This window comes from Branchiostoma lanceolatum, chromosome 3 (assembly GCF_035083965.1).
Source record: "Branchiostoma lanceolatum isolate klBraLanc5 chromosome 3, klBraLanc5.hap2, whole genome shotgun sequence".
NCBI classification, from domain to species: domain Eukaryota; kingdom Metazoa; phylum Chordata; class Leptocardii; order Amphioxiformes; family Branchiostomatidae; genus Branchiostoma; species Branchiostoma lanceolatum.
In genome coordinates this window covers 33013981-33036475 of record NC_089724.1, presented here as the reverse complement: position 1 = coordinate 33036475, position 22495 = coordinate 33013981, and the positions used below count along the sequence as shown (strand labels likewise).

The 22495-nt window shown below is 40.1% G+C and overlaps 1 protein-coding gene across 1 annotated transcript in view; it reads left to right on the top strand.

The window, feature by feature from the left end:
* Window positions 1-22495, top strand: part of LOC136431488 (5-hydroxytryptamine receptor 1D-like) — a 39296-nt gene that overhangs the window by 7427 nt on the left and 9374 nt on the right. Inside the window, exons 2-4 of the mRNA XM_066422879.1 lie at window positions 4448-4614; window positions 8831-8922; window positions 17537-17667. Coding sequence (XP_066278976.1) covers window positions 4448-4614; window positions 8831-8922; window positions 17537-17667 — 390 coding nt within the window. The remainder of the gene's footprint in view (window positions 1-4447; window positions 4615-8830; window positions 8923-17536; window positions 17668-22495) is intronic.

Here is a 22495-nt window from a genome sequence, read left to right as displayed (position 1 = left end):
TCATGTTGATGAAAGACCAGTACCTATTTCATAAACAACCTAAAACACTTTATTTTCATTTCTATATTCCGCTTGATTAATGATAGTAAGCAGATCCTGTACAACTTTCTGAAATGCAATTACGTTCTGCTCCCTCAGTTGTTCTTTTCAGTTTCGCTTTGATCAGATTTGTGTTAAGATTGGTTTTCTTTTCTACCGGCTAGGCTACCTCATCTTTCAGGTCAGAGCCGTGTCACCTTTTCTAATCAACATATCTTTCATGTAGACCGTCTATCTTATTCATCGTGAGCAGCTTGAGCGGAGCGCTTTGACTTGTTCATAAAAAGGCAGTCACGGGTACATAACTATACCTCACGCGGTAAACTGCTACCATAAAACTTCAAGCTATTGCTTGTGTGACATTTTGAAAGTTCAGTGAACTGACGGCTTCGCTCTTTGATAAGGTTCTTTATGTTATTTCTTACTGCCATCGAGATGCTTCGCATTCCCGTTGCTATAGCAACTGCCCTTACTTCCGTTGTAGGTCAGGCATTAGGACAGCAGTGTATATGGGATGCATAAGGCTTTCATGTATGATTGCGATCTAACAATGTGCTTTTGTGATAGCATATGTTGCAATATATGTAGCGTTCATACCATGCTTATTGGCTGAGCTTTTGGGGCTTATCCGGTGCTATTTGCTCATCGATTACATACGCCAAGATGATTATGTTTTCAGTAGTTTTAAACTTTGTCTGTGTGTGTGTGTGTGTGTCTGTGTGTGTGTGTGTATGTGTGTGTGTGTGTGTATGTGTGTGAACACGATAATTCAAGAATGCCTAAATGGATTATCTCTAGTAGCTGCTTGGTATGTGGGTAAGTCTTGAGAAGACTCCGAAATGATTATATTTGGGGCCCCTACCGTTATTTATGGAACATCTAGTTCCGATATCTCGTGTTTTGAACATGCTATTGTCACGATTTCTGGTGGATATATAACTGTTTGGGCCGGAAAGAATGATATAAGTTTGGCCCTTCTGTAGCATAACAGTTCTGTTAAAGTGCACCGACTGGTATAGTCCTATCTTGACTTGACTTTAATTTCAATGTCAATGTATTAATTTAACCAGGGTACACCTCAGATCTACGGATCTGCTTTTCAGATAACCCTGGGCACAAACATTAGAAATATAATTAGGGAAAGAAAAACAGAGGTATATACAGATAACGTTACATGTACAGATGTATAGAATCGTGATCACAGTATTTTAACCTATTCCAATCAGTTCGGTGCTGTTATAACAGTGCCTTGTTAACCGTTCAATGTCTAGGTACTGCATATTTCGTACAGCCTTGTTTTTATCTTTATCCTTATCATATTTGCAAGTTACTGCAATGGGTTGCCCCATTCTATATTGATAAGTTATTTTCAATGTGGTCCAGTCTGACAAAACAGCGCAGAAACATGCCAAGGCTGAAAGCACAAATGACATCATCTATAATATTTCTAATCAATTTAGACCGTAGATCCTAATTTAATTACGGTGTTTAGGGGATTGAAGCTAATTTGAACTTTATTAATAAAATTCCATGCCTTTATGTTTATTTCATTCTTCTCACGACAGCATATTAATTGTATCAAAACAGTGGCAGGTAATAGAATGAATCACAAACACATGAATGTTTGGTCTGAATTACCATCTGTGGCTGTTGGCTGATTCCCAAGTCATAGGGGAAATCAATGCTATGTTTGTAATTAATATTATATTTGAAATTATGACTGTCGGTGGGCAGGGATTTTGTCTCCAACGAATGTTGCTTAAAACAATATAAAACTGAAATGCATCATAGCACTGGTATTTCCAACATCTTATCTTATTACAGATATACATGGTACAATATTCTATTGCAACAGAAATGAGAAGAACGTATTCAAAAAAAGATTCTACAAAATTGTAATCGCTCAGATGTCGGATCGCAAAATGCTAAGCCCCTTTCTGCGGACGACCCCCCACCCCGGCTGAGGTTGGCAAGTTTTGCTTGGTTCGGTCGGGTTACCGAAAACACAAGATTTTTCCAAAGGCCTAATCATTATTCAGGTGACGTCCAGTGAATGGGCTGAATTCCATTTTGGTCGTCCTTGTATTAAATTTTACATGAAAATAATTGATATGCCTGGATTGTTTAAGCACGTTATAATACTTTACACATGCAGTTTTTATACTTGCTTTTATACTGCCAACACTTTACAATGGGAAGGATATCAGTAGAGATAGATCCGTTCGTTCATTCGTTATAGCACCTAGTAGCACGCAGGGAGGCAATTTTCTTTGCTGTTTCTGTAGCAGGATATATTTCTACAGGGAGGGGGTACTAGTTCTTGCCATTTGTCGCGAACGTTAACACATCGGGCCCATTGTACCACCCTCCCGAAAGACGGTTGCAACCCTGAAGCCCCCCTCTCACTGCGGCACGCTGGCGGCGTCGCTGCGGCCGATCGAATTGACAAAGCACTCAACGAATTTCATCAACAAAAACTAATCTTTTTAAGCTTTGTGTGTTTTGTTGTCTTTTTGGTACGTTTTGAATGATATCTCCATTATAAAGTTAAGGGTAACACAAATCCAGTTCAGGTCGCAGTGACGCCGCCAGCGTGCCGCGGGTCCAGTGAGAGGGGGGCTTAATCGGGATGCTTTGACCCAGGATTAAAGCGGTGTCTCCAAGTTAGCAACTAATTTTAGAAAGTAGAGCTCTGCTGTAAGGCTGCTACCAGGCATTGAGAAAATCCCAGGGGACTATATTATAATAAGCGAATTCATAACTCTACTATTGTCAGTCAAAGCAAACGTCTTGTGCACTTCTCGTTTTTTGTAGAACTTGAATTATTGTTGGATTCTAGTTTCACTTAATGTGGAATTATAAAGTTCAAATTGCTCTCCTATTAGAATCCATTTACCTACGGACATGACTTCCCAAATTAAATATCGCGATTTGATACAGTTTCCATTTATTGATTCACATTAATAAATACCATATCCAGTAATTGAACAATAGTGCAATGAACAATTATGGTTCATTGTCATCGTTCTAAAACGATACCATAACACTATATAATTGATTTTATGTATGCTTGCACAAACCCTAATAGCCAGATACAGTAATAGCGTTTTAAAAGACGTCTAATTTTCCAGACGAGTAGATGTCTTTCGCCAATAACCTAAATTGTGCCATAGGGAATATGGTACTTAATGTAATTACTGAGTGAAGGCATAATTGATAGCATGCATTATGTACAGTCCAATACAAATCACAATTTGTAGTCCCAAATAGCGCAGAAGCACATTTGATGGTAAATGCTTGACATAATCAACCCTGGATTATGAAATACCTCAGCAGTTGTTATTGAGTTTGGGTACGTAATTTTGTTGGATGTTCTAGATGATTTAGGCTAGAAATGTTCTATCTTATGCAGTTCAATGACACCGTGCCAGTCATATGAAACTATTTCAAGGTTTCTTGTATTAAAGTATTAGACTGTATTTTTGATCATTTGGTGATGAGACAAACGGAGCAAAAAATGGTTGAACGTTCGTTGAGTCACGGAGTCACTGAAGCCCCCCTCTCACTGGACCCGCGATACGTCGGCGACCTCGCTGCGACCAAGTGATTTGACACCGTGCTAAACGAATTCCATCGATAAAAACGAATCATTTACGCTTTGCAATTGTGTAATTTTTTGTCTTTTTAGTCATAATTTTACGTTTTGTATGGCATTCCCATTGTAAAGGCAAGGCTAACTCAAATTCAATTTAGGACGCAGCGAGGTCGCCAACGTGTCGCGGCTCCACTCACTCACTCACTCACTCACTCACTCACTCACTCACTCACCTACCAATCATAGAGCTGCGTTTCATAAAATAAAATCTAAACTAAGAGGTATCTAACACAACGAAGACAAATTAAATCATTTGACAATGAATGACGACAGTAAACAATGGATAACAAAAACATAATACATTAGCAGCAGAAGCAACTTGATTGCCTTTTTTCTGAATATTCAGCATTTTTGCATTCCGTTTTGCATTTTTAGGCCGTTGCAAGTCAAAGAATTGATTATTTTTACTAAACGGTTATAAGATATCATAAGACACGTATACAAACTAAGCTAGTTAGTAATAGATAATGACAGACATCGATTGGTATCAAAATCATCGCAAAAGATACAATTTCATAGCGACTAATTTTCTTCGATATTCAGCATTTCCACTGTCCACTTTGTATTTGTAGGTCGTAGCAAATCAATATACTTTTAAATTAAAATTGTTTTGTGCTTTAAAGTTTTATATGACATACAAACTAAAATGAGTGGCGATAAAGAAAGAAAGTCACTAATAGGTAACAAGACATTTCACCACTGCAGCCAAAATTTCACAGCGATTTATTTTCTTCTACCATTTTGTATCCGTAGGCCGTTGCGGATCTGCTGGTTGCCATGGCCGTGATGCCATTGTCGCTGACCAACGAGCTGGAGGGCAAGTGGGGACTTGGCAAGCCCCTCTGTGACCTATGGATCTCTGTGGACGTCTTCTGCTGCACAGCCTCAATCATCAACCTCTGCATGATCAGCGTAGATAGGTAAAAAAAAAAGTCAAGCGTTGAATGACCGGTGAATTGGTGGTTGGATGACCGTTGAATTGGTCGTTGGATGGCTGTTGAATGGTCGTTGCAGGCCGTTGAATTACCATGTTTTATGATTTTTATATGTCATTGTTTAGAGTTATTTTGAAATTTTAAAATAATTTGCTACTCTTGTGTTTGGTGGATACTACTTTCTGTTATTTAGTTGTGAATGTATGATTCCGCTGAATTCGTCGTTGGATGACCGTAGAATGGTCGTTGGATGACCGTAGAATGGTTGTTGGATGACCGTTGAACGGTCGTTGGATGTCGGAGTCGTTACTTTTTTTGTTTATATAGAACTTAAGAAGATTCTTGATGCTTCCGTAAATTTCAAAGCAAACATCATTCTCCTCATTGACAAAGAGCTGCCGGATGGGCGCTCGAAAAGTCTGGTTCTCAAATGTATTTTATCCAGTTGTAATTTTTTTCCCTCTATGATTCATTAAGTATATGTTTACCTAAGTAATCCTTTTCAGATGCTGATTTGTGATGATTTTGTACTGGCTCTCCTTGATTTCAGTTACTCAGTTAGCTGAAGGGGCCACCCTAAAGATTCAGAAATAGCTAAAATGAAAAAATAAAGAATCTATTCCCCAACATGGGATCCAGACAGATCATTGATAAATAGCTGTGAAGCTACAAAAGTCAAACAGTTTATGGTATACTTTAGGCTTTTGACAATTCAAGAAAATAAAAATACTCATCAAATTACTGATCAAATCATATCACTTGCTGCACTGTCAAAGCCAATATGACAAATCTTTATGCTCGTTGCTCACAGTCATGATCAGCTATTTTGGATGTGGATTGTGGAAAGTGTATTGCAAGGAAGGATGAGATAGCTGCGTGCCTCCTCTGAATGCAGGCAATTGGTCCCTAGAACCTTGGCAGCCAATACCTATTAGTCAGGAGAATTGGAAACATCCCTATCCTGATAATTTATCACAACTTATTAAATAGTCTTACCATTTATTGTAAGACTCATATCTGTCTGTTACCTTGGTGTTGGAGGCTTTGGCTGGTAACCAGAGTTTCAGAGAATACTTAGCTCCTGTTTGACTAATTGTCATCGTGAGAAACAATAATGAGCTCCTATTGGTGTCTCAATCAATCACTTGTTCGCAGGCATCAGTGCCGGATGCATGGCGGCTGCAGACATACAAAGGGCTCGTCAGGCTGGTCTATTCTCGGCGTAGACCCTCCAGTCATTTCTGGTGACCCCAGCCCTTGGAGTCTATCGAAGATTAGGTCTTTCTATCTTCCTCTTGCCTGACCTCTCGGGCGTTTCCATGTCGGATCGGGTTCCGATGTTATCAGTTTGCTTAAACAATCCATGCATATCAATTAGTTTCATGTAAAAAACATCTGAGTGGGAACCGCTCCGGAGCGCGTCCCAAGAAGGTCATCTGTTGTTTAGCGATTTGCGACGAACTGTTTCGTTGGAAATTAAGTTATCCTAGCGGGTGCTTTCGATCTTTCTCAGGCACTGACAATCGAAGGCATCTAGTTTGTGTCCTAGTGTCTTTGTAAGACAGGGCCCACGTCTCAGCACTGTACAAGCTTAAGAGGACGGAAAGGTTGTACGTGTGCAGCTTGGTCGATATGGAGAGGTGTTAACAGCGCCTGTCATTGGTGACTCCTGGCACAGAGGTCAACGGCCACCATCCCTTGGGAAGGGTGTCCTTTTAGCCCCTGGCAGTGGCAGATTGTGTAACACAGGAAACCAGCCATACCATCATCCATGCCAACACTAGCCAATAGTTTAACAAGTCTGACTTTTATCATTGTTAGCTCATGTATGCATAACTTAACAGGATAAGTAGTTCCGCAATTCTTCTGACTCAGAAATGCCCCATCACGCTCCTAGGGGCCTGCCCAGTGGTTAGAGCTGCTAGAAACGTGATTTAGTCAGGTTAGGTAAGAGGCGAGCACATAAACTTTAATCGGTATTTACCTTTACGACTGTAAATGCTATCTTATGTTACCGTGTTAGTTTAAAGCTGTCAGTTATCATACTTAACTCACAACACAGGGTGATAACTATAACGGATTGGTTTTACATTGTTACATCAAAGGACATGGGAAGATGTCGTCAAGTCGTTTCAAAGATACTGCGTCAATGTGTCATTCTTACGGCAGCTTTGCAAATGGAATGTCGTTTTTCGATTGTATTTTTTTTACATTTCATTGTACCCGTTGAGCTACGGTTGCCTGAAAGACACTGCAGCAAACGGAAATTGGAATGTATTTTAAACAACTGGTGTAGTCTAGAAGATACTATGTGTCCAGTGACGGATTTGGATATCGGCATGACGTAAATGGATAAGGGTGCGATTTAAACCGTTTACTCCGGCATTTTTCAGATTTCAGGCTATTCCATTAAAAAAATATATCAACAGACAGGCAGTTCAGGGGCTTATCTGGCTCCTTTTGTGACAGCTTGTGAACACCTCTGACCCAGTAGACTGATTTGAAAATAAAAAAAATAGTTAGTTAGTAGAAGTGCCAACAGGAGTCTAGGAGTCTTTGTCACTATAACATCAGTCCAAAATGGTAGATCATGGTTCTCTGTCAATATGGAAACCAGTAATCACCGTTACACCACCACAACCCGACAGTTCTCAGGCTCGCATGGACTATTGTAAACACATATATGAACATGCATGCGTAAATCAACAGGATTAGTAGGTCCCCAGTTCTTCTGACATAGAGGTGGTGTTAATTAGCCATGCCCCATCAAGCTTCTGGGAGCTACTGGAAGGGCTGCTAGAAGCGTGATCAAGTCAGGCTAGGTAAGAGGTAATCACATAAACTTTGATAAGTATTTACCTTTACGACCGAAAATGCTGTTATTTTACCGTCTAAGTTAAAGCTGCCGTTCCTCATTCTCCACACACAAAATAAGTTGATAACCATAACGGGTTGGTTTTACAGTGTGACATCAAAGGAGATGGGATGGTGTCGTCAAGTCGTTTCAAAGATGTCGCGTCAATGTGTCATTCTCGAAACAGCTTTGCAAATGGAATGTCGTTTTTCGCACCCGTTGAGCTACGGTTGGCTGCAAGACACTGCAACATGCGGAAATTGGAATGTATTTCAAACAACTGGTCTGATCTGGAAAGAAGTAATTTTCAGAATCCTTGAGAGGCAATCGTATCCAGTTTATTGAGTATAGAGGGCCACGGAAAATGAATAAGGTACACAATTTAGCCATGCCTGCATTTTCCAAGGCTATTCCATCAACGATTACATGGACGAATGAATATGGATGGATGGATGGATGGATATATGGACCGATGGATGGATTCTGTACATAGATTCATGTACACTAATATAAGGGAAGGCTAAAACCATTCCATTGAATATTACAAATTGGATAGCAGATAAAGACTTATTTATTATCCAAGTCGTTGTTCTTACGATCGCCCGTTGACAGTAACATGTATGCTAATCTGATTATGTCATATATATTTATGACACGATTAGAGGCTATTGTATGGCAGACGTAATAAAAGAACATTTTGACAGATAATCTGGGATTTGAAAGTTGATCATAAAAACGTAATACTTTCACTGTGGTTGTAGATTAAGAAGCTGGAAAATATCACATCAATTTGTAATAACACCTTGACATACGGAATGATGCATACACATACTCTCTCTCCCTCTCTTTCTCTGTATGTTTTTGGCGACGCTTCAGGAGCAATCCTAATAGCATATTATTCTCCTTTTACTCTGTGAACGGAGGTATTGTCTTCTTTTTGTCTTTTTGTTTGCTTGTCTGTTTGTGCACTTATTTTAAGATGAAAGTCACGTCACACGTAGAGTGACAGGGAGTAAAAGTCAAAGGTGCCTGTATTAGTTATCAATCAATGTTTTCTTTCTTCTTCTTCTTCCACTTTAAAAACTGAACACTCTTTCAGAATGTATCCAAAACAGGGTATCAACAGTATTTTCTCGATTTTGTGTGTGGGGGGGGTCTAACTTTAAAAACGTTTTTGGGTCCTGAAACTTTGTCTTTATATCTTACTCTGACAATTGGAGCACGCAAGTACACACACACACACACACACACACACACACACACACACACACATATACGCACAACTTTTTGGAAGGTCAGAACAATGTTTTACACAAAATCTCAAAATTGTCCATATTTGTTTTGCAGATACCTGGCAATATCTCATCCACTATCCTACCGAGTTCACCGAACGTCTCGCGTCATGCTGATGTTAGTGTCTGTGGTTTGGATCATATCAGGTAGGTCACTTTTTGGCAAATTCATTTATTTATTTATCTTTTAATCTTAAGGGTAGTCCCTTCAGTTAACTGAGAAACTGATTTCCAAGGGAGCTTTTACAAATCATTACAAATCAGGATACAAAAATAACTTAACATATATTGAATGAAAAAATACATCCACAATAATATGTGTAACTTAACTGGTGTACATCAGATCCTATTGCAATCAACATAGGGGTACCCCATGGATCAATCTTGGGTCTTCTATTGTCCAACCTTATCAATGATCTCCTGGATGCTGTTACTGGTAGTAAGATGCGGGGATGTCCCTGTAGCTGAACTGATAGCAGCATCACATGTACAGTTGAGCTCCTGGTGCCAATTAGTTGGTAACTGGGAGACCTCGGTTCATACCTGGGAAGAGCATCTCGGTTGGGGCTGCACCCGTCTTCAGAAAGGGACGTAAAAGGGGGTTCAGTGTTTGAATAGGTGCCTTAAGCACGTTGAAGGGCATGGCCTAAGGGCCTAGCAACCCCTCCCTGTTAAAATATTACGACAACTTTACACACGACGGAAAATTTGCGAATATTGTGTCGGTAGAGAAGAGAAATAACTCGTGCCACATGGACGGGTCGTTATTTAGACCGATGCATTAGTTATCCAGATTAACAACTGAAGGTCGGGTATATCTGGCGGTTGCAGCTGTTCATATTTTCAAAGTTCTGTCAATCACAGGGACCTTCAACTCCATGTTATCTTTCATACACGAACGCGCTGTTTGCCTTGATTAGATTAGGGATGAGTATAATTCATTCATGTCATGCCTGTGGACAATATTGTTATGATGCATGGGCATTAGATCATACTGATTTCATTATATGTCTGCCATCTACTGGGCACTTCAAATGTCATGGGAGCGTGCGAAGGAAAGTTGGGCCAAAAAAAGCTTCCTTATTTTTGTTCTTTCACATCTTCTTGGAAGACTTCGCTCATGCCTCGAAATACATTGTTAAACATTAGTAACCCTTTCCCAATATTTTCTTTTGCAATTTACGGCATGTATTTACCGATTTTCCAGCTTCTTTGTAAAATTTACAGTATGGCTGCCATATCGATCATATTTTAGAAACGGACGAAAATTGATGCTCTTGTGCGGGTGTCATCCATATAAGTCAACGTAGCCTTTTAGTAATGACCTTTAAATGAATATAAGGATCTTGGTGTTTGATGTTGCCTATAACCCTGTGATTGAAGCCCCTCATTTATTTGATTTAACTTACGTATAAGCATGTCGTGCCTGCGGGTAATATTGTTATGATATACTGCTTTTATTGCTCTTGTTAAAGCTCTTAAGGTGCTTTTGTGTTTGATGGTGCCTTTAAACCTTAAGGGGGCGGCTTGTCGGCTCTTTGTACACATCATTAAGTGCTCCACGAGGAACAATAGATTATGAGTCACCAGTCTTGTGATAACCATAAGCGGCGGTATTCAGACCAAACGGTGACCGTCGGGTGTAAAGTTTTAGTTTCTACAATTTCTTTTCTTCCGGTCCCAAGTAAAGTTATCAGTTTAGTGGTGTGTTTGTTTGCTTGTCTGTCTGTACGTATGTATGTTTATGTTTCCGCTCTCCAAAAAATATCCCACATCCCAGGCAAGTCGAATGATCAGGTTATAAGGGTCAAGAGACATTATGAATCTGTCAGCAACACCTACTGTCAACATGTGGGGGTAAACAACTGGATGTCGTCTGGCAGTAAAGATAAGAGAAAATTATCACAAAAATCCAAGGTCATTTTTTGCATCCTTGAAGCGAAGGTATGGATTTGATTGTTTTGAGTGTGTATGTCTGTCCGTTTGTGTTTCCACAGTTATTTATGTTTCACATACTACACACATCGCACAGGGCACTGGCAGGAAGTTAGGTCAAAGATTCCTGGTTATCAAAGGTTGTCACATTTCCTGTCTTATATTTCCTACTACACGGTAGACATGCCTGTGACCATATGAGGCCTTAACTATTGGATTCAGTGGGAAAATACACACATAGAAGCTTTTCAGCATAATTATATCTACCTTTCCCAACTAGGTATTTTACACTTGCCTATATATAGTAATTAAAAATCATTTTCTCAAACAGTTGTGTTAAAGAGAACAAAGGGGAGGGGGATGTATAGAATGGTGTTGGGAAATCAAAGGTCAAGGTCGATTTTTGAACCGCTTGGTGTGCAACCTTGATAATGAAGCAGAACTTTTGGTTTTTGTATTTTCTTGTCCTGGACATGCTAAGGTACTTTGTGAGATTTTGGTGCAAGGAAGAAGTGGTGTATGGACTTATGGTTTTCGGCCCACTAGCAGCTTGTTTGTCACCTGTTTTCGACATAGTTTTGTAATCTTAAAAAAAAAAAAAACACTTCAGTGCAGCCGCAGCCCAATCGATTTCTATATTTGAAGACACCGTACCCTTGAAACATGAGAGGTATACCAGTAGAAATAAGCGCTGGCAAAATTGACATGACGGCACCCTTCCATGATTCTGATCCACGGGGATGTATTAGACAATTACATAGCACCCTACGTGCGAGAGGTATAGGCCAAACTTCATCAGCCGGGGGGGCATCACCCAATTCTGGTCAAATAGCACCAACGATTGCATATATAGAGGGACATTCGGCCATTTCAGCGCCGCAAGTTCGAGCGAAGGCAATCATATCAGTGCAGGGATGTGATTCTTTTGTATGTTATAAGAGAATATGAAGAAGCTCCATGTAGATATTAGGCACAAATAAAATCAGATATGATTTGAAAATCGCGATAGTAGCTCTTTTTTAAAGATATTTCATAAATCATATAGGAATACTTGATATATATAGACATTAGTCAGACAAGCTCCGTGTAGACGTAGGCCTTACATGGGCACAAACAATCAGATAAAGTTTAGAAATGCGATAGTACAATAATATCATTCTTCTTAAAAATATTTCATAAATCATCTAACAATGCTTCATATATATAGACATTTGATGGGTAAAAATCAAATGCATTTCATAACATTGATAGCACAGTCATGTTGTTATCTCGTGTTTTAAAGGAGCATCTGATCAAGTGTCATATTGATAGAAACATTCGGTGGACAAGAACATCAAATAATTTTTTCACGAATGTAATAGGACGGCATTCATTGGTATTTTCCAACTCCATCTTTCCAAGTTCCATACAGCCATCGGGTACACTGTATGATTAGATTCAATTTTTACAGACGCGATATCACTGGAATACAGTAACTATTTTGTACATTCCGAGGAAAGAAACACACAGAGTAGACATGAATTTTGATCAGATGCAGCCGTTCCAAATGCGACAGCTCAGTAATTCTCCGGTGTATTTTGAAAGCACATTTTAAGGACATCCGGCTTCCAAAGGTTATCAGATTAATCCCAACAAAAGCGACCGCGTGGTTGTACAGTAATTCCGTTGTATAGTACTAAAACATACTGACAAATGTTATCAAAGGCATTCAAAACACAACGAGGAATCCGAAGGAGGGAAGACTAACAAGAGATAATGCGGGCTTCTAAGAAATAGCTCTCTCCCTGGTTACATGCAAGCTTGAGATGCCGCTTCGCGCCACAACTCGATGCTAAAAGCCTTTCATTACCTCCGTGAAAAATGGAGGTATTGTTTTGGCGCGTCTGCCTGTGTTTATGTCAGTGTGTGTAATAGTGTTTCCATATATATTCTTGTTCAACATGATTTAAGAACATCTGGATGGATTGCAATGACATTTTGTATGTGGGTAGGTGTTCCGAAGTCGTAGGTCAATGTTGATTTTGGCCCCTTAGTGTTTGACCTTATTCTTATGCGACACATCACTGGAACTGGTCGCATTGGTACTGGCAGCTTAAATGAAAGTTTATTTACACGTTTTGTAGTCCGAAGCCAATGCTGTATCCGCGGGTGGCGATGCAAAACCGTCAGCCGTTTTCTATTATATATTACACTGACCTGCCTACAAATCACCAACGAGCAAACCCTCTCTGCAAAAGACAGGTTCCTGCCTATAGTAGGCTTTATACTCGACACGAACAATCTACCCGAACAAGCCTGCTACTCACCTTTCCTGTCGTAAGAAACTTCGAATTTTAACCAAAAATTCGATTTTAACCAAAATGGACTGTACATTCGAGACGCGTTAGATTTGACTGAACCTTTGTAAGGTAGCTACGGTTTCGAACCCTTCAAAACACAATTCACAATTGTGAATATGATGTTGTTTTACACCTTCTATTCTATATCGGACTGCCCAGTCCACATGTATTGTTATTCGATATTGCATATGTCATTGAAATTTTGTCATTTTCATTTTTCAGCGGTGATTATTTGATCAGCTTGCTAAAGTTCATCACCGACGTGGCTTATACCTTTTTTTTATCAAAAAGTTTGAGATATCCAAGTATATGCAGGCCAACCCACTACATGGTAAACTCATACATTCCGTAGCACCTGCTGTATAGTACGTTTGCAAGGCTATTGACATTCAGTTCCTAGTGCATCTTGTCCTAGGGTCTTCGAAACCTACTTTCTCAGAAATGAAGATAAATTGCGCTTGGACCAAGATATGGAAAACGATTTGTGGTGTTTTCGGTTGATCAAACAGGGTAATAGTCTGATGCCAATGCGTGCACGGAATCTGACGTATTATTCCGAGTCATTGTCAAGGGTGGGGTTGTTGCCCGGATGGTTACATAATGATTGTTGAATATAACTTTCTACCTGGATGACACCTTCGCCAATACAGTCACCATCCCATAGTACTGGTATAAACGTTCTGCTCACGTAATGACGAACGGACCAGTTTCTCCGGTAAGTCAACCAAACGACCAGCTGGTGCATTGGCTGTGGTGATTTTGAAGGCAATGCTATCACATACTACCTGTTGAAAAAGATGCAATATTAAACGCAATAGGCCCCATTTATCCAGGTGGAAGGCTGTTGGAAAACCGTTTAGTGTCCAAATATTTGCATTCCTCAACTGCCTTTTGGTAAGCCCTCTATGTTCTTCAAGGTCTTCCAATGATGAATGATCTTTCAATTATCTCAATGATGAGCGACCAAAAACCTTGGTCACGGAGTCATTGAATGATATTTGAGAGATCTTTGGATGACCTTGGAGACAAGTTAAAGATGATTGGAAGTCATTGAAGATCAGTGAAAGATCATCAAAGGCATTGAAAATCATTGAAAGATTATTGAAAAGATCAACGAGATCATTGGAAGATATTGGAGACCATTGATCACTGACTGAAAAAAAAAAGTTGGGACATCTTTCAATTTTTTCACTATTCAACGGTCTCTCAACGGTCACGGTGAAAAAAAAAAAAAACCTGGACGGACGCCAGCCTGAAAATGTCCAGGAACTTTACGACCTACGTTGATAGTTGGCCAAAACGTAAAGGGTCCATTTCAAGATCACGGTTGGATGAATCCGCCACCCTCAAGTTGACTGAGTCATCACGATGGGGCCAGTATTTCTCCGAAATTGCTATCCGTACTGATCCACCTTTTATCCATTGTAATCCCTACATAAAATACGTCCAATTACACTGATTTACAACGTGAAGTAAGTCACGTAGAGGCATTATAGGTCTATACGGAGGCACAGCTTTATCTATCCGTCCACGTTTCCTATTGATCCCCCAATGCAATCAGGGTGGGATAGACACCCCAAAGTACTTCCAGATAGATTAGTATATTCTTCGGGCCATAAAGCGTAATCCTTTCTTCGCAGTGTAACTGTACTAATTTATGATGCGGAGCCGGTGAGGTTCGGGCAATGTGTGTTCATGTCTGAGGTAAACAATTTTGTATCCCTCCGCGTCCGCCCTAGTATTGATCCATGCAGTGCAATTTCCCAGGTCCAAATGGACACCTCTTGAGGCTAAAAGGAGCGTCCGTGTAGATTAACTCATTCATCTGACTATAACGTTATGTCTTGTTCCGTTAGCTCTAGGGTGAACATTTGTGTGGTTCTATATATGGAGACCTCGAGTTCAATGGTAAAATAATGTTATACCTTTTCAACTACCTATAAAACGTCAAGAAAATCTGCGACATTCTTAACAGAACTTGTTTTGAAGTATTTGAAGTCTTTAAAAACTAGATGGCTAGCTATTTGTCAAAAGTTGTTTCGTGCTATAATGTATGGATGCTTTCAACTGCTAAAACTAATTGCACGATTGAGAAATACTTGAAATAATGTGTAAATTACAGTCGCACATCTGTCCAATTTCAATACCGTTGGTTGAAAGATGGATTATCCTACTAAAAATCGCAGTTTTTGGGTTTAATCCGGACGAAAAGACACAAAGCTCTAAGTTATGATTATAACTTTCTGTTCCCTTGCATGTTGAAAGTTTCTTGATTACTCAAGGCTGTAAGTTTTAAATCGGTGACCAAGACTTTAAATTCCTGGTCACCATGGCCTCTACAGAATGACAATAATTGATGACATCCGCAGTTTTCCCAATTTACGAGGAAGGCAGTAGTGCTAATTGTGATTGTGAAATAGTTAAGGGCTAGAATGAAGCGGAAATGGGGGCTTCTGATGGATTCCCAGGTCTTCCTTTATCGTCCCAGTGCAATAGGTTTGCCCCTACAATTTAGAGTTGTATTAGGAGTTACATGTCATTTGGTAAACTGCGCACGCACTCGCCGTCCCTACTGCCTTCCCTTTATAGCCTCTATATACCCACGTTGAGCTAGTACTGCTATAAGGGCTTCTGTGAACAAGTCTCAATGTGCCAGAAAATGAATGGTATTATTTTGAGGGACTTGTTGAGCAGAATTCTACGGTACTACGTGTTAAGACGTATATGAAGTGCTTCCTGTTGAAAAGACCATATAGGAGAGTCATTACGTAGTCCACAATGACGTTAGCATCCGCCCTTTACTTACACGGCGTCAAGGTGCCAGAATATGTTATATTAAAGGATTTGACGAGTACGGCTTGGAACTGAAGTTCGTTTTAAGAAGTGTTTCCTGTTGAAAAGACCTTATGGGAGAGGCATTACTCTCTCTGACGTTAGGATTTCCTCCCATAACTTGTACGACGTTAAAGCACCGGAAAATGGATTTGTTGGGTACGATTTCTAGTTTGTATCCCTAGTACGCGTTAAGAAGTATATGGGGCTGTTGAAGAGACTATACTACACAGAGATTACTAGACAGTGACGTTAGAATTTGCCCATAACGTAATGTATAGAAAGTTAATATAGCGAGCACTCGGGTATCCACATGCTAAGCCTACATTGGCAGTTGGATAGCACTTCAAACTTGTAATGAGTTTCTTGCCCGAGTTAGTTTGGGATGGCTTTATAAAAAAAACGTGATTAATTCTTACCGCTTTCCTAATGGCAGAGAAAACTGCAACAATTAACTAAAGGCTATGTCGACTTGCATTCCAAGGTAACAGGAAATTAGGGTTTCTCCTATGGGCTGTACGGAATTAGTAGAAATATATATTAGAATATGGTTTATTTACTTTACAGAAATGGGGATACATTTTGGCAGTTCATACCCCAACGACATGTTCTGATTGCAATATGTAGTATATCAAAAGGTGATGCCTTAATCATCTAAGTTTTGTGTGTACCCATGCACATAACCAACTGATTTGAAAGTTTTGTGTGTACCCATGCGCATATCCAAAAGATTTGAAAGTTTTGTGTGTACCCATGCGCATATCCTTTGATTTTAGAGTTTTGTGTGTACCCATGCACATAACTCATGATTTAAGAATTTTGTGTGTACCTATGCACATAACCCATGATTTAAGAGTTTTGTGTGTACCCATGCACATAACCCATGATTTAAGAGTTTTGTGTGTACTCATGCACATAACCCATGATTTAAGAGTTTTGTGTGTACCCATGCACAAAACCCATGATTTAAGAGTTTTGTGTGTACCCATGCATATAACCCATGATTTAAGAGTTTTGTGTGTACCATGCACATAACCCATGATTTAAGAGTTTTGTGTGTACCCATGCACATAACCCATGATTTTAGAGTTTTGTGTGTACCCATGCACATAACCCATGATTTAAGAGTTTTGTGTGTACCCATGCATATAACCCATGATTTAAGAGTTTTGTGTGTACCATGCACATAACCCATGATTTAAGAGTTTTGTGTGTACTCATGCACATAACCCATTATTTGAGAGTTCTGCGTGTACCATGCACATAACCCTTGAGTTTTGTGTGTACCCATACACATAACCCATTATTTGCAAGCCTTTTGATCTGTGGGTTTTTGTGTGTGCCCATGCACATAACCCATGATTTGAGAGTTCTGTGTGTACCCATGTACATAACCCATGCTTTTATAGTCTGTGTGTACCCATGCACATAACCCATGATTTTGAAGTTTGGTGTGCACCCATGCACATAACCCATTAATTGAGAATTTTGAGTGCACCCATGCACATGACCCATGATTTGAAAGCTATATGTTCTAAGAGTTCTGTGTGCACCCATTCACATAACCCATGATTTGAGAGTTTTGTATGTACCCATGTACATAACCCATGATTTGAAAGCTGTATGTTCTGATAGTTTTGTGTGTACCCATGCAGCTCTGATTTCTGTCCCTGCCTTGCTGGGTTGGGGAGATGGGAACGAGTATGACGGGGAGACTTGTCTTATCAATCAAGACGTGGGATACACCATCTACTCAACACTCGGTGCCTTCTACATACCCATGCTGGTAGGATATAATAATACATGAGTTTTATAATACCGTGCTTAACCTTCTTCCAACACTAGGGTATTCACGGATCAAATTTTCGACGACCACTGTCACCCTCTTCAGGGTCAATAATGACCAATCACTGCCGAACGTAAACTCGCGAGAGTTACAGACACGTGGCTTTATTGACACGTGTCATTACGGATACATGACGTCAGCAATTGGTCAAACGTGCCAGGAAGTTTATAACGCCCACTGAATTCGATCCGTGAGTACCTTAGTGTTTGAAGAAAGTTTAGCACTGTATCATGATTACTACCAACACAGATGAGCTTCCATGATGATACATGAGTTTGCTTCACTCCATTAGGTCACGTCAAGTAAATTCTATGGATGAGATCCACCCTCTTTGATTGTCACCAAATTTTGGGGGAAAAAACAACAATAATTTTCGTTCCCCCTGTTGATGGTCACATGCACATGACAAGACGTGACACCAGTGAGGAAGCTATGAGTGTAGTTGTAGAAGTGAAACTAGTTCGAAAGTCGTAGAAGTGAGCGAAGTTGAAGTAATACTAATTATAAGCTACCTCACTGGTGTCACTTTCTACGCTTATTGAAACCAGAAATAAACGACTTTGACCGTGATACCATGTTTTGTCGCTTCACATTCGTTTATGGTCTCTTACCGTCTCTATCGAAAAAATCTAGCCCTCCTTTTTTCTTCTCCCGTCTTTTTTTTCGTGTTCTCGCATCGGATTGATTTGAAGTCTACAGAGTCATCCATAAAATGTACTTGCTGTGGCATTCGGAACATGCACATCATCACCATTCACTGTGCTCTGCATCTGCAATCGTTTAAGATCTTACACAGTCGCAATCAATTATATGCATTCTTTGTACATGAAAGTACACAAGGTATGCAAAATAGATACCTTGTTAGAATTTATAATGACATAAAAAAGCAACGTTATATTGAGCAAAGCCTCTATTAAAGTAAAATCTCTATATTTTTTTCAACCCCATCCACGGTTTCACCATCTTCATAGAAGAATATTCACGGAACTCTAATCCCTCCTTGAAATAATATTGAATATTATTAAGTAAGAAACTTCATCAGACGAACAGACGGCAAAAGTTTCTAAAACCTTAAGTGGTTTGGAAGGAAGTGATTTAACACGACACCAGTCTCCATTTCCAATGCAGGCCTGACATTAAAAGCAAAACAAAATGTCAGACGAAGACGAGCTAAAAGAGAGACATCAAGTCCGTTGGCGCCAGAATTATTGTTAAAAAAACACGCTGATGTAAAAGCTAATTGCTTAGATAAGAGTAACTAAGAGTAACTAAAAGGGTTCTGACTGTGAGTGGGAAGTAATAATCATCAATAATAATAAATCATGAATATCATATGTATAGCCTTCGTCTTTGACACGCCTGTCGGCTTCAATTGAAAGTTGCTGATTTAGAAATGGCCCGACTGGTACCAGTCCCATAATTGAGCTCCTGGTTCCAATTAGAGACCCCGGTTCAAGTCTCGGGGTTAGGACATCTCGGTTGGGGCTGCACCCGTCTTTCGGAAGGGACGTAAAATGTGGGTGACATGTTCGAGGAGGTGCACGCTAAAGAAGAAGGGCTAGCAACCACTCCTTGTAAAAATTTACCCCTTTAGTTATTTACCCTGCTACTGAAATAGCAAGGAAACGTGCTACCCGGTGTTCCACTAGGCACTTTTGGGATCAACGAACGAACGAACGAACGAACGAACGGACGAACGAACGATATGGAAATCCGGAACATGCACCCCTAATTGCTGTAGCTCGATGAATGTGTCGTGCGTGACATACCGAATAGTCAATATTCTGTTGATGTAATCTTCATTCAATTCTTATTATACGAATCATCCACTGAAGTTGTCGCCAGATTGACTGCAGACAGCGTCATCGCAGATGTTTAAAAGCTAATTGACTTGATGAGAGTAATTGAATGGGATGGGTTTGCGATTGGGAAGTATCAATTAACCTTGGATATCACAGCATTTGCCTTTGACACGCTTGGCACTTTTAATTAACGGTACGCATACCAATGCGGCAAAAAAGTGACGAAAGGGATTCGAGGGTCGAGGATTAAGATCACATTTTTCATTATCTGCTGAGGGGTGAATATAAATGCTAACGTGGATGAAAAGCGTAAGAATTGATGTGTTACGGGTGAAATTTGATTTTGGGCCTGAGCTTTACTTCAAGGTAACCGTCCGCGTTGAATGTAATCCGCCTTTTTGCCCCAAATTGACTGCTGTTTCGTTCTTTTAGTGACGTGTTCTCAGTATTAGGATTTCTTTCATAATTTCTGACTATACCTAAGAGTTTTCTCTCAACGACGATATAAGTCATTTTTGTGACTAAAATTTTTGTGATGGGTTTAATACCACGTCAACAGGCCCAATTTTGCGAATCATTTTTGACAGAAATTTAGTAACATTTACTATAATTATTAAGGTTGAAGAAACTAAAACTAGGTTGTTCTTATAGCTAAAGGCATATCCTTCATTTTCATTCACAGTTGTTATGACTTAGAAGTATTTCCTAGAAGAGACGGTAGCTAGAGTCGAGGGTGTGCAACCTCGAATTGAGACCCAAAATAAACTGGGGTGTGCTCCCTTAAAAGCAGTTGCTCTGGCAATCTGGTACATTCGTGTCAAGTCACCCTCGATGGACCTAAATGACTTCCGGCGGACTAGAAGAGTGACACAAATGCTCAACGACCTGCAGTGGCCTCTTTTCTCTCTCTGAAAGGAGGAGAAACGCCCGCCTCATCTTCTTCTACAAACTTGTTAACAACTATATTAACATAGACACTTACAGTTTGCTGAAACCAGCCCAGGGGCGCACCCGGGGGAGCCACGACCTCAAGTTTTACACCATCCCTGCCTGCCTGCCCGCCTAAGCCCGGGATCTCACCCCCCCCCCTACTTTACCCCTAACTTAATGTAGATGTAGATGTGGATGATATCGACTTCCAATAACCTTTGACCTATCGCTGACGTCACATGTGCATGAAGTCTCGCGTTAAGATCCGTTGGGTTAGATAGCTGAAGAGGACTGGGCGACTCTACCAGTAACCATGGTGACAGCCGTCTGGTTAAGGTCATTGACCTTATTTTTTTGGAACGGAAGAAGAAGAGGAACATGAACATAAAAGCAGTAAACTAGAACCCTGTGAATGGTGTTGTAATAAACTTTATAAACGTAATATTTCCACTCGCGTCACGTATACAAATCTATAATAGCCAATTTCCTTGCTTCTCCGGGGAGAAAAAGCTGAAATTGTTATAAGATTAGTTCCGGTTTGCTTCACTGACTATAAACGAGTGAGGCTGAGTGAAATGTAAACAGCGGATGAAGTTGAGATAATTTATGCATATTGATCTAGGTACTGATATTTTGATTTCTTTTCGCGGGGATTTTATTTCGCGGTTGGGGCGAAGAGATTTTTGCAGTTTCCTAAGTTCGCAGTCGGAAGAAAACTGTAGCACGAAAATATGGATTCGCCATGTCACTCTCTTTAAAATTACGAAAATAGAACCACCGCGAATGTTTCTTTCTTCTTTGCTGTTCCACAATACGTCAATTTTACATTCAAAGTACTATCCGCTATTGGTTGTCGTTCGAAAGATGCATGATTAAAAACAAATTGGTATAGATTGTTCTTTTTGATAAATGAATATGCTTGGTAATGGGTATATATATAGTGCTAAATGTTGATTCATTCCAAATAGGTATCGCAGTAATCTGCTAAATTACTCTACTTGTACATTACATCTTTTGTCTCGCTAAATAAAGTTACTTAGAGTCACTTTAGGACACTTTTGCACACTTCTACACTAGACGGATTGAAAGGCGGAAAGACTGAGAGACAGAGGAAGAGACATTCTGTAGTCCCGTCTCTGAGGTCTATGTGTGAAGACGCCACGTAATAAGATTAAAGTACCGTGCGATTTCCAGAGAATTGAGATTGATTTCATTTGTGGCACAGAGGACATCACCATTATGTAATCCAGGCTTGACGAACCTCAAAACAGGAGAACCCTTGATGTATGTTTCTCATTGAACACGATGCATGTGTTACCACCTATAGCCACTCATAGGTGTAATCTACAATCCACCCCACCCTATCTGTGTAATCTCTGTAAAGATACTAGGTTAACGTAGTCGCACAGCCTTTTTGAGGCAGTAGGAACAGTATGTTGTTATGCATCGTATCTAGAGCACGGTATAGGAAGTCAGAGCCCATCTCCATCTCATTCCGCCACCTTTTACCTCCCCAACTGAAGTCAGGTTCCCATTTTTACACCTAGATGGAGTGAGAAAAGTCGTGTATTTAAGTGCTACGTCTAGCTACTGACGCCAGCAATCTAACCTGTGACCTCTCGATGTCGTTTCTAATAGTCTATCCTACTCGGCCATTCGACACCACCACTAATCCCTGTAAACCCCAAGCAAATGGGGCGATCGATGTCCACTCCAGTACAAGATATGAAAGATATACATACTTCTACAGTTAAGCCCCGTACCCCCTCCCCCGGGGTCGATAGATGATGATGATGACAGTTAAGCCTTGGGTACACAGGGCATCAAACTACCTGGTTTTCTTAAGGCTTGGAAAACTTTCTTCAATGACAAAGCAAACGAACTGCTAAAGATTTTACAGCGCCAGAGGTCAGAGTGACTCGAAGAAAACCAAAAAGATCTTTCAGCCTGTGTTATACAAATCTCTCCGTGTCAGGGCCTGATATTGGCCTCCTTCCCGAGTTAGAGCTAGTGGCCCTCTTTACGACGATATTAGT